Genomic DNA, 13,912 nt, shown 5'->3' with positions numbered 1-13,912 from the left:
GGAGTGGTTTTGTAAGAAGCATTTCAAGGTCCTGGAGTGGCCTAGCCAGTCTCCAGATCTCAACCCTATAGAAAACCTTTGGAGGGAGTTGAAAGTCCGTGTTGCCAAGCGACAGCCCCAAGACATCACTGCTCTAGAGGAGATCTGCATGGAGGAATGGGTCAACATACCAACAACAGTGTGTGCCAACCTTGTGAAGACTTACAGAAAACGTTTGACCTCTGTCATTGCCAACAAAAGATATATAACAAAGTATTGAGATGAAATTTTGTTACTGACCAAATACTTATTTTCCACCATAATTTGCAAATAAATTCTTACAAAATCTGACAATGTGATTTTCTGGATTTGTTTTTTCATTTTGTCTCTCATAGTTGAGGTCTACCTATGATGTAAATTACAGACGCCTCTCATCTTTTTAAGTGGTGGAACTTGCACTATTGGTAACTGACTAAATACTTTTTTGCCCCACTATATATATATATATATATATATATATATATATATATATATATATATATATATATATATATATATATATATATATATATATATTATAGTGAAATATATAAACAATAATTCGAATCACACCCCTTTCCCTAGAACACATATAAAAGGGTTTTGTTTTGTTTTTGTTTTTAAAAAAGACACATAAACATTAGGTGTCCCCATGTTCAAAAAATGCCTGGTCCACAAACTTTTAAAAATATTTTTCTGCAACCAGGAGTATCGTTCTCAGCAGATGCATGGTCCTCAGTTTTCAGTTTCAGGGGTGCTACAAGTTCTCTATATCTTGCAAGGCGTAGGAAACAAATTAGAAGATCCTCTCTACATGATAAAGAGTCCCCTCTGTCCTTCATTAGATCTACTACTCTACTTTGGACCGATGCTGGAGATGTAACATTGACTGGGGCACGATGGTGCACGTCTAATAGGGATGTACACACCTGCTTCCCTTTTGGTTGGATGTCTGTCTGTTGCATTATTAATTCAGTCACTAGTATCGCTTTGGAGGATGATCCTGCTCCCCTCCTCCTTTCAATCCTCCCACATAAGTATAAGAAGCAAACCTGTAAGCTGTTGGGCTTTTCATTGGTAGCTGCAAGGTCCATTATCACTAGATTGTGGAAATCCCTGATACCTCCCTCTCTGTTATCTTGGCTTCAGGAGCTATTACGCATACGCAGCTTGGAGAACTTGCTTGTGGAGTTGAAACAAGATGATAGAGCCCACCAACAAACTCCTATGGAATCACTTTGCTGAGTTCCAGTCTGCCTTCCCTCTGTGTTCCCTTGACTTTTCTTTTCCCTCTTCCTCCTCTCTCCCTTCCCTCTATTCCTCTGCCCCCTCTCCAGGGTCGGACTGGGGTGCTTAGGGCCCACCAAGTGGGATTATTTCCAGGGGCCCACCTTACTGCCATATGTAATATCGCCCGTCCAGTTTTTGCCATTATACACATTTAAAGTGCATTTTCACGCACAATACAGTGTGCAAAACAGCTATGGCTACACTACTACTTCCTTCATGCAACCAAAGATCACAGTGTCCCTTTGGGACTCTTTCACATTAGTGAATGGAGTCGCATTGGGTCCCTCAGGTTGCAATGTGACTCCATTCACTAACATGAGTGAAAGAATCACAGGGCGACATCTTTGGTTGTATGACAGAAGTTATAGTGTAGAGATAGCCTTATGCTAGGTTCACAACAGCGGCAAGCTCTCCGTCATACAGGTCCACAATGGGACCAGAATGACGGAGAGGTGGACTATTAAAATGGTGGTTACACACAGACAGTGGCAGACCTCATTAACATAATGAAGTCCGCCAGGTGTCAGCCATTTTCAGGCAGATAAGGGTATGTTCACACATCAGTATGCCATCCGTCCGTTTGAATTCAGTTTGACACTTCAAAACGGACTGAGGCACATACTGATTGTATACTGTCACCTTTTTATGCTGATAGCAAACGCTCTCCGTCCCCTAGAGGACAGATAAGGGGATTACAAGTAGCAATTGTAACCAGAGTAGAGATCAGTTTGTGTACCAGTCCATTTTGAAGTGTCAAACTGAAATCAAACGGACGGATGGCACACTGATGTGTGAACATACCCTAAGTCCTCAGCGTTTCTGAAACTTGGATATTGTTATGCTGGAGCTCTAGAAAAGGGCACCAGCATAACAATAGAGTGGGACATCATCTATGGGGTGGGTGGACTACAACTCTCAACAGTTCCAGGGCATCTGGAGCTGCTGGGAGTTGTAGTAATTGAAAGATTTGGGGGCATCTTTCGATTGTCCACCTCAGACAGCGGGGGGATTGGGGGTGCTAGCAGTACCATTACAATAAATCACAACATTACAATAAATACAATGCAGTCATATTTTGTGCAGTAATACTCACAGGAGACGTCTTCCCACATTTCCCATCTCTTCCCTTTGGACCGCCATGACCACTTCTTCCAGCTGTGACTTGACTCTGTAAAGTTTGAAACACAGACATCTTTGACTCCTCACTTCTCCACACATCCAGACTATATATATATATATATATATATATATATATATATATCACAGCAGCCCCTGCAGCCTATATTATGCCCCACGGTGGCACAATAGACTGTGGGGCATAATAGAGATTGCAGGGGGGCTGCTGTGGGGCATAATAGAGGTTACAGGGGCCACAGTGGACCTTTCAAGCTCTATTATGCCCCACAGTTGCACACCCATAAACTATTATTATACTCGGGGGTCTTTTCAGACCCTGAGTATAATAATCGGAGCCCCAGGGGAGGTGAGAGAACATAATAAACACTGTTACTCACCTCGCCGGGATCTGATTTTACTCCTAGCAGGCTTTGGGCCTATATGGTAATGTGTCAGACGTCACGTGGTCTGGGATATTACCATATAGGCCCAAAGCCTGAGCTAGCAGTAACATATAGGCCCAAAGCCTGTGGTAGCAGTAACAGCCTGTTACCATACAGGCCCAAAGCCTGTGCTCGCAGTAACAGGTTATTACTACTACCACAGGCTTCAGGCCTATATGTTACTGCTAGAACAGGCTTCGGGCCTATATGGTAATATTCCAGACCACGTGACGTCTGGGCATTACCATATAGGCCCGAAGCCAGCTAGGAGTAACATCGGGTCCCGGAGAGGTAAGTAACATTGTTTATTATGTTCCCTCACCTCCCCTGGGGCTCCGATTATTATACTCGGGGGTCTGAAAAGACCCCTGAGTATAATATTAGCGGCAGTGGGATCGCGGCCTGGCCCGGGCCTATTCACTACCGCCCGCCGCGGCCTAAAGTACAAGGGGAAGCGGGGGCGGCAGTGAGCAGGTCCGGGTTGGTAAATAGGCCGCTGCCTGCTGGTAGATACTCCAGCAGGCAGCGGCCTATTATAAAACAAAAAAAAAAAGTTATTATACTTACCGTCCGACCGCGCGCTGCTGCTCCCGCTGCTGCCGCATCCTCTTCTGTCAGACGTCTGTGTATCAGCGTAGGCGGCGTGATAACGCCGCCTACGCTGATACGTAGATGGCTGAACAAGCGCAAGGAGAGCGGTAGCTCTCCTTGCGCTGGTTCTTAGGATTAGGGGAGGGGCCCTAAGCGCCTCCCCTAATCCTCCTCTGACATGGGCAGGGGCCCGATTGAAATCATTTTAGCATAGGCAGGGGCCCGATCATCAATGGGGTGGTTAGGGGCCCGATCGGGCCCCTGCCTATGCTAAAATGATTAGTAGTATAGTCCGGGCCCGGGGGCCCACCGGGGGATCCCCCGGTGCTCCGGCGGGCCAGTCCGACCCTGCCCCTCTCTATGCACCGCCTCTATTAATACCTTGTTGGATTTGTTTTCTGTTATTACATAAAACTTCAATAAAATTGTTAATGTTAAAAATATTTTTCCCAGACAGTGAAAGCCGTAGGAGGAAAACAAATAAAAAAAGAACCAAGCTGTTTCGCTTCCCATAAAAATTTGGCTAAAAAGTAATCAGTAGTCATTCCCTAAATATAAATAAAATGTACATCAGGCCTTGCAAAAAAAAAAAAGAACTTGTGCATCCCTGTACATGGAAATTTACAGGTATCAATATATGGTGATTCCAAGAAATTTATTTTCGAATTTTTTTTTTTTTTTTAACGGGTTAATGCACTGATAGTAAGAAAAACTGTATAACTGTGGTATCCCTGGAATTCTACCAACAAGCTTAACCCAACCCCCTATCCCCCACCCCCCTACCCAACATGGATCACCATTTGAGCTTGTTATTTTAATTTATCACTTGTCAGTATAACACTGGATATTACTGGTGTGCAGATTGAGATAGGTAGTTATTAGATTCTAACATATGACTAATAGTAAAAATTCAAGCCCTCAACACCTCCTGCCGCCTCCAGCTCAAGAACATCCACCGAATCCACCCAGGAAACTACCAAGATGCTCGTCCAGGCCCTCATAATCTCCCGCCTAGACTACTGCAACACCCTTCTCCATGGACTCCCAGCAAACACCCTCGCCCCCCTCCAGTCCACCTTAAACTGCGCTGCTCGCTTAATCCACCTCACCCCCCGATCTTCATCAGCTGCTCCCCTCTGCCAGTCCCTCCACTGGATACCTATAGCCCAGCGAATTGAGTTCAAGCTACTAACGCCATCCACAACCTGTCCCCTCCATATATCTCTGAACTAATCTCCCGCTACCGGCCCACACGTAACCTCAGATCCTCCAATGACCTCCTGCTCCGCTCTGCTCTCATCCGCTCCTCACACAACCTTCTCCAAGATTTCTCTCGTGCATCCCGCATACTCTGGAACTCCTTACCACGACACATAAGACTGACCCCACAATCACAGGCTTCAAGAAGGCCCTGAAGACTCACCTATTCAGGAAGGCCTACAACCTCCAATAACACTATCACCACACTGCCAACTGAACTGTCTCCCCCTCTCCTTCTGTCTCTACCCCCCTTCTCTCATAGGTTGTAAGCCCTCGCGGGCAGGGCCCTCTACCCCACTGTGCCAGTCGGTCACTGTTAGTATATCTACCTGTATATTCTGTGTATTGTATGTAACCCCCAAATGTAAAGCACCATGGAATTAATGGTGCTATATAAATAAATAAATAATAATAATAATTTGATGTTTGCCTAGGCAAATGGGTTGGTATTTCAATCCATTGAATACATTCACTTAATTTTGACTGCACAATGAATGCCATAAAAACAAAGCCCAAAAGAAAGTCATACAAATACAGTTTTTCTCCAGTTCCACCACAGTCTTAAATTTTTTGTTGAAAAATGGTGTAAATGGGTTAAGAAAGGCTAGAATGGTATATCCCGATCTATCTCTCTCAAAATAATTGGGGTCCGCCTGGTTTCCCGCCAAAAAATGTGTGCAGAACTTTTCCCTCTACATTTTTTTAAGCAGGTTTTGGGATATAAACCTCTAACTTAGAGTTAGGCGAAAGTGTGAACCTAGCCTTATCCGGCACTTACTATACGTCAGACTTCACTGTTTGACATGTAGAATGCTTCTCTCTGTAAGATTACCAAAACCATACTTTACCAACCTTCCTTCACTACTCTCACCATTTTGACAGCTTCACACCCTTTTTTTAAACCTTGCAAAACCTAAAATCATCATGTGTCACTTTATATGGTAATAACGTTGATATGATTTAACTTGCCAGAATGATTTTGTAATTGTATTTTTGAGGCACATTGTAAGTTGTTGGTGGTAATTTTTTTGTCAATATGTTTTGCATTGAATTATGAAAAAGTAGGTAACTTGGTGAAAGGCCTCTGAAATTGTAAAACCCCAGAAATCATCCTATTTTCAAAACTGCCTTCCTGGAGTCATTCAAAACAGAATTTAAGAAGTAAATTTTTAAAATTATTCCCATGAACCTTTACATTTGTAGAAAATATGTTTTTTGTGGGGCCATGTGTATTTTTTAGTTCTACCATTTTGGGGAATGTCTATTGCTTTGATTACTTTTTATTTAAAATCTTTGGTGAAACGGCGGTGGTTTGGCACTTTTGTTTTCTTTCCACACTACAGCGTTTACCATGCAGGAAAAATACTTTTGTAAGTTTGTAGACCAGGCATTTTCAGACACAGGGAAACCTAATATGTATGCGTTTCATATGTGTACTTTTTATTTTATTTTAAATTTGAAAAAAAAAGTGGTCCAAGCAATAGGCATTTTCCAAAATCTCCTTTCAGATTTTTAACAACTTCTGGATCATGTCTTTGTAATTTTTTGGTTATGTTTATTAAAAGTTAAGTTTTTTTATTTTAAGACCTCCTAGTGCTGGATACACTTTTTTTTGTTAATTTTGCTATTACATTGAGCCTTTGACCGAGAGGCTCTGTTCCGTGTGCCTTGAGGTTCTTTCTTTTGATCCATTTTATTATTCATTAAGGCTGTGGGAAACTTTGTATTTTTTCTTGATTCCCCAAAATAGTAAACTAAAAAGTACACCTTGTCTCCACAAAAACAAAGTCGCCTATGCAAACTTGTACACAAAAATATTAAAAGTTAAGGGTGTCAGAATATGGTGACTTTGAAATGGCAAAACAAAAAAAAACTTTTTTTATTTATTTATTTTTTTTACAAAGTTTTGGATTTTTATTAAAATGTAAATAAACGTATATAAATTTGGTATCTCTGGAATAATACCGAAACATATAATTCAGATGACATGTCATTATAGCTATACAGTGAACACCGTAAAAACGAAGCCCGTAAGAAAGTCGCACAAATACACTTTTTCTACAATTCCACTCCATTCTAATTGTTTTCCAGCTTCCCAGTACATTGTACAGAATAATAAGTGGTACAATTATGAAGAACAATTTGCCCTGAAAACAAAAGCCCTCATATGGCTCTGACATAACACTTTTTATTGAAACAAAACGTCATAAAAGGAATTATTGAAAAAAATGCATCCAAAACCATAATTTGTACTAACAAGTTTCTCAGATATGTAATATTGAGGATTAGTGCTAGAGTAAAATATTGGTTATTATGGAAAATACTAAAGTATTTTGATATGTTACGGTAATTCCTTTACTTTCATGACGCTTAAAGATTTTGTTTGTTCACTTTCAGGTCAAATGGAGGAATCCTCACGAGGACAGTTGGCTGCACAAGCCCCAGATAGCAATTTTAGGGTAAATTGTTCATATTCTTTTTTCTTTTTTTTTTTTTCTTTATTATTATTATTATTTATTATACTATTTTCATATTTTCTGCATGTTTTTATTTTATTGTTTCCAGGTTAAAAAAAAAAAAAAAAGAATTATTACAGGATTAAAAAAAAAAAAAAAAAAAAAAAGGCCGGGATGTTAAAATAATAAAACTGTTACTAAACTTGCCGTTAGTATTTCTTGCTTTATGATACACACCTCATTTTGGCTTCAAAAACAGCAGCAAAAAATGTGGAATATAGAAACCTAGCATATCAGTACAAAAGAGCAGTCACCTGTTATTACAGTGAGATGACCCTGCTGCAATCTATAAAGCAAAGCTGAAGTTGAGCTATAGAAAACACCCTATGGTGCTAAAACTGGAATAGAACATTCTTTTTAAATGTAGATATAGATGCATATTTAAAACAAAAAAAACACCCAAGAAGCCAGATTTAAATAATATTTAATTAATATTTAATTTCCTGAATTTTGTAATGGAAAACTTTTGGAAAAAAATGTATGATTGTGTTTATTCCAAGTCATGGCTGGCATACATATAGCACCAGTATATTGCACTTATGTCTTTGCTCAATTTAATGGGTGTTATGACTTGTTAAAATGGTCTCAAATTGTACATGTGAAAAGTGTCAGTTTGTGACACAATGCATTTTGTTTTTAAAAAAATCTCTCCAATGTCTTTTCTCCATGTGCCCCAACATTTCTGAAAGATTTCCACTCTAGCGATTGAAATAGCAACAAGACTTTCCATTTCAATGTATGGTAGATATGGAGGCTGTATGAATTTAAACGGAACCTGTCGGGTTAATGTGGAACACTAAACCACGCACAGTTCTTTGTGGACTGTAGTTTTATTGTCTTAAAATTGACCTGGATCGACGTCGCCTATGACTACATTAAACAAAAGAACCAAACCTTTATACTTAGAGATGAGTCTGATGAGTGTATATGCTGCTTTTGGTGCCTGTGAAGTTGTTTAGTGAATTTGGGGACACCCCAGTTCTATTACATCTGGGTCCGAGGACTGGCGCAGTGAAACCATGCCTAAAGAAGAAATGTACTCCTCCGGCTTCACTGAAGAACTGCGCTGGCGTGGATAGTACAGGAGCTAATAAAGGTTTTTCATTTTTAACACAGGCATGGATGGTATTACAACAGGGCTATTTAGGACACCAACCCCCTGGTCCACTAAGACGTGTCCTTTAATATGGATTTGTGTTTTAGTTTTAGGTTTGTTTTTTTTTGTCTAAAGAATTATCAGATTTTGAAAATATATGGTTCTTATATTGTTCTGTTTCAGGAACCTGGTTACAGTTTCAGTAGCAAGTCACCAATGGGCGATAACTTGGGAAACTCGTTTACTTCAAGCGTAAGGATAAAGGAGGAGCCTATGGATGAAGATTATGATAGGGCACTTGCACCTCCACCCAACTTTGCAGACAAAGTCAAAGATGAACCAGATAACTCTGAGGTAAAAAAATAAAACCTTACATTTCTTAGAATTTGACAACATTACATAGCAGCATCAGATGACAGATGGAAATTGTTTATTTCAGGAATATTCCCAGCAACCAAAAACTTCAGAAGGGGAACTTAAAATCAGTGCAGTGTTTTCAGTCAGTGGCAGTCCCTTAGGTGAGTGATATTGGCTATATGTTGTATTATTTCTAATTGAATCCCTTACTGTTTTATTTACATACTCCAGTTAATTAGATGAATACATGGTCTTCAAGGCTTTGCCTTATTACAGAAAGTGAAGGTGTAGTGCCAGAACATGCTGTTTCTTCTTGATCGGTGAGGATCAAATGTTGGGATTCTCTCCAGTTCCCGTCATCATTTTTCCGTCAGTCACCGACTGTGCAGGGAACTGTGGCATAATCACATTCAAGGCTCCCTTCCTTCTTAGATTTATGGGGACCTTGTGGATGGACATCTCCAAATCATATAATATATCCTACCCATCCTACCCATATTTGTCATCATTTTCAGTGGTGGAAAACCTCCTTTAATACTAGCACTTATGGTGTACTCGAGTATGGTCCAAAACTTTCTGCACTTATTGATTTTTTTTTTTCTTTAAATAAGGACCATCTGGCAAAATTTCAGGTGTCCATGAAGACTACATAAGTTTAGGTTAACAAATTGTGGCCGTGGTGCTCCCAAAACAGCTCAACATGCATAGAGGCAAAGTTATTAAATTGGAGAGACCTGCATGTAGATGGCGCTCTCTCTCCTGTAACTGTGATCAAAAATAGGCCCCCATTATCGAGATAAATGTGGGATGGCACAGCCATAAATTATAATTCAAGGCTTATTTGCTTGTGCATGCTGTTTACTTTTTTGTTCCTAAGCATAGTTGTTGCTGCTCGCAGACTAACTGTGTTTTTTTTATAGCTCCCCAGCTCTCTAGTGGAATACAGGCGCCTGTGAGCTCCCCAGTAGTAAACAAATCTGTCCCAGCAGTCCCTGCTGTCCCTCCACCTTCTGTCAGAGTTTCCTGTTCAGGCTGTAAGAAGATTCTCCAGAAGGGACAGACTGCGTACCAACGTAAGGGATCTACACAGCTCTTCTGTTCCACTCTTTGCCTTACTGGCTACACTGTACCTCCCGCCCCCCGGCCAGCTCCTACTGCCAAGAGAACCTGCTCCAGCTGCTCAAAGTAAGTCGCAACTTTAATATCATCTCAATTTTTTTTCTGTTTTCAGAGTTTATTTGCAGTTTTGTAGCTAAAAGGAATAATAAAAATGTGTGGTGCAAAGCTGTATTTCAGATCCTTCTGGTGTCCGTTCATAATATGGTGCCCATAAATTTCTTTGCTTTTTGATTTTACATTGAGGCACATGTTTTTTGAATTCTAGTGGAAATAGTTTCATTCAGTAATCTGATATTACCCTTGTCACGGAGCAAAGGTATACGTCTTCCTCCGGAAGGTCTCTTGAATCAACAGGGACGCAAGAGGACGGGAGACAACAGCAATTTATTGTAATCCACAAAGTTAGTAGCCGGCGGTGGTCACATCAACCGTAACAACAATAAGTCTACGGAAGTCACAATCCAATGATTGCTTTGGTTCCTTGGTCCTGTAACTAAATCCTGGCTCTCTGCAGAGCTGTGCACAGGCCGGCTAACACATACTGACTGCAAGCTACATACTATATACTAACACTGTTACATCCTATATCTGTGGGTGGGGAGGGCTGAGTCACAGATCTTTCCCCCCTCACCTATACCAAGGAGAGCAGACTCCCTGTCTCCTGTGGACAATGCACCGTCCAACATCTTCTTGGGGACACCAATCAGATTATCTCCACCCATTGTCCTCACTGGTCCTCACTAGTTAGAGGTATTTGCATACAATGTGCTAACACACTAGACCCTAATCAGCCAACTACACATTGATGTATACAACAGGTTAGAGAATACATTCCACACCAAATATATATTACACATGGCCTATAGTATAGACTCTGAACATCCCGCGACAACCCTGTAGTTAAATTAAAGTTAATTAAAATTATCTAGAGCAGAGAGTGAAGCCCCAGCAGAAGAAAGCCCCTTTTAGCTAATTTGCATGAGAATACAACACTGATTTTCGTGAAAGTGGAGCTGCAATGCAGAATAAGAAAGAGATCTTTGGGAAGTGTAGAAGCTACAAGGTACTGGCATTAGTTTGATAATGTTTTTCCTGCTGACAGACTCCCTTTAAAAGGAACCAGTCGGGTCTATTTGGGACCCTAAACCTCCCACTGGTCCTTATGGGCTGGTGGTTTAGTGCCCCTAATATCCCTGTTCTAACTCTGTGGCCACAAAAAAAAAAAATAAAAAAAAATACTTGTCTAGAAATGAGTCAGATGAGTCTCATAACACTCATCTCTGATGTTCCCAGTGCATGTGCAATTGTTGAGTGAAGCTGAGGAAATACACCTCTTCAATACAACACGTACAGACTTAAGAAAGAGTCTTAAGAAAAGAAAGGAGAAAATGAGGTGGGATAAGGGGTTGTCTTGGCCGTCCATTGAAGTAGGAAGACTAGAGCTACTGCTTATGTTTAATATTTACTTATTCTCATTGTTTCTTTTGTTTCATTTTACAGAATTATTGCAGAACCCAAGGATGTTATTACAGCTCAGTTTGACAATCCTAGTGGCAGTAAGGACTTCTGCAGCCAATCTTGTCTGTCATCATATGAGTTAAAGAGGAAGGCTACAGTTACAATTCACACCAATAGCATTTCCACCAAGTGCAGTGTGTGTCTGAAAAATGCAGTGGTAAGTAGACCACCCCAAAAATTCTGCACAAAACATATATGGAATTAAAATTGATGATTTAATTCACATATATAAGGCTCACATTAGCACTGGGCTCACAGTCGTTCGGGTCCACTAGGGGACCCGAATGATGGAGAGCACATCCACTAAAACAGCGGTCACCCACAGACACCTGTGGACCCCATAGTCTGTAATGGGTTCTGTCGGGTTTCTGCTGTTTTGTACTGATACTGGCAGAGAGAAATGTCCTCCGTACAGGCTGCTACGATTTTTCTCCTACAGAGACTCCAGTGCAGATGTAAACCTAGCCTACAATTTGCACTCTCTCCAAAATTATATACTAATATAGATGCATTCCCTTAGATTTCACTAACGGTTGAAACCAAAGGGTTGCAATCTTTAGTATCAGATTTTATTTGAAAGGTCGGATAAGGGTAAAGTATAGCTAGTAAGATTTTCAAACTACCTTTAAGGAAATTAGTGATTTCTTGTTTATTTCATTGGGGACATAGCACCATAGGGTGTAGAACTGGCCAATAGGCGGCTGACATTAGGAATAGCAAAAGATGTCGGCGCAAGCTGCAGGCTGTACTCCCTCCACAGACAGTGTGTCAGTTTTAACCTATTGTCCATATGAGGCACTGTCTTACATTGTTTTTGCTTTTATTTTCCTTTCAGGTGCAGGGGGGTCTTCAGCATGTTTGCCACACTAGTCGCACCCCCCTCTGCGAGTGCATGTCTATGATTTAGTATATAGCTTAGTACTGAAATTTCTTAGAAAACTCCTTTAAGACTCCAAATAGCAATGGTCGTCTTTCAGATGAGATGCACAAATTCTGGATGCATCTAAAAGCACAATCATTGCATACTGGAAATCAAGTCGCATTCTCACATTTCTAAGCTTAATAAGGCCTGCCTTATGCACTTCATCCCATCTCGCAAAATTAAGATGGAAGTGCTGAATAGAATACCTTGTCCCAACTATAATCCTTATGACTGGAAATAGGCTGCTTTACTACTTCCTTTCTCTCCCTTAATACTTTCTTTTTCTCTTTGCTTCTTTTCCTAAACACCAAAGGGAAAAAGACGGGTTCTAGATAAAAAAAAAAAAAAGAAACTAAGAAAATAATTGCCACTGACCAACCAAAACAACCAGACCTTCTAAAGTTTTTCAATTTCTCCATTTAAACTATTTTGCTGTTTGAGTCAAACAAACAGAATAGGAGTTACTGGACCTTTGCTGTAGAATATATAATATGCTTGAATGATTAGTATGTACTTAGAAGGATTTGCTTTCTTCTTAGAAGCAATGCTACTTTTGGACAACTATTATGTGAATTCTTTTTATTTCTAGATCCGACATGAAGTAAACTACCAGAATGTGGTTCACAAGCTCTGCAGCGATGTCTGCTTCTCTAAATTTCGTTCTGCCAACAACCTGACTATGAACTGTTGTGAAAATTGTGGTGGATATTGCTATAGTGGCTCTGGACAGTGCCACTTGCTGAACATCGATGGCCAATGCAAAAAGTTTTGCAGTTCTACTTGTGTGACCGCCTTCAAACAGGTGAAAATGCCAAGATTCTGCTTATTGATGTATTTAGACTAGTTACAATTATTTTAGTAAAAGCGTGCTTTGTGAACAGTCAAATAGACTCATTCAGAATATTTGATGTCCGTGATATCATATAAATGGTCATGTATAGTGAATGTGGTTTCAAAACAAGAAGCAACAATAGGACTGTTGGATAGAGTTTGTGCTAGGCATGATACATGAGATTTGCTGTATAGATATAATGTACCAATATGTACATACCACTCAACTGCACTTCAGTTCTTAGCAATAGCAAAAAGCATTTGAAGTGTGGAACATTTTTGCTTTCTTTATTATGAACTTTTTTTTTTCCCCCCTACCAGAAATCTGCTAAGATCACTCCATGTGCACTATGTAAAACGTTACGTTCATCAGCAGAAATGATAGAGAACACAAACAGTGTGGGCCGCACTGAACTCTACTGCTCTGTAAATTGTCTGTCTGCCTACAGAGTCCAGAGTGTCACATCATCAGGTACATTTTAACTCCTTTCATTCCAAAACTACTGTTTTAAAGGGGCTCTATCATTGGGAAAAGTCATTTTTAGCTAAGCACATATTTGTATAGCCTTTAGAAAGGCTATTTCACACATACCTTTTATATGTAAATTGCCTCAGTAGTTTTTGAATAAGTCAGTTTTTGTTCATATGCTAATTGGCTTTCTCTGTGCACTGTAAGTCTCACCATGCACTCCTCTCTGCTATTCTCTGTGTATGTATATCAGAGGCTGCTGTGCTGAAGAATAATCTCTGCTATACATACACATAGAGCAGACTGTGATCACAGACACTTCCGGTGCACGGTTGAAGCTCATTAGCATGTGAATAAAAACGGACT

The 13,912-nt window shown here is 40.2% G+C and overlaps 1 protein-coding gene across 1 annotated transcript in view; it reads left to right on the top strand.

The window, feature by feature from the left end:
* Positions 1 to 13,912, top strand: part of ZMYM4 (zinc finger MYM-type containing 4) — a 63,836-nt gene that overhangs the window by 25,366 nt on the left and 24,558 nt on the right. Inside the window, exons 3-9 of the mRNA XM_075264473.1 lie at positions 7,116 to 7,177; positions 8,514 to 8,684; positions 8,770 to 8,848; positions 9,608 to 9,872; positions 11,307 to 11,481; positions 12,836 to 13,048; positions 13,399 to 13,549. Coding sequence (XP_075120574.1) covers positions 7,116 to 7,177; positions 8,514 to 8,684; positions 8,770 to 8,848; positions 9,608 to 9,872; positions 11,307 to 11,481; positions 12,836 to 13,048; positions 13,399 to 13,549 — 1,116 coding nt within the window. The remainder of the gene's footprint in view (positions 1 to 7,115; positions 7,178 to 8,513; positions 8,685 to 8,769; positions 8,849 to 9,607; positions 9,873 to 11,306; positions 11,482 to 12,835; positions 13,049 to 13,398; positions 13,550 to 13,912) is intronic.

This window comes from Leptodactylus fuscus, chromosome 2 (genome assembly GCF_031893055.1).
Source record: "Leptodactylus fuscus isolate aLepFus1 chromosome 2, aLepFus1.hap2, whole genome shotgun sequence".
Lineage (NCBI taxonomy): Eukaryota > Metazoa > Chordata > Amphibia > Anura > Leptodactylidae > Leptodactylus > Leptodactylus fuscus.
Note: the sequence above shows the minus strand (reverse complement) of the source record. Positions and strands in the feature narration are given on the sequence as shown.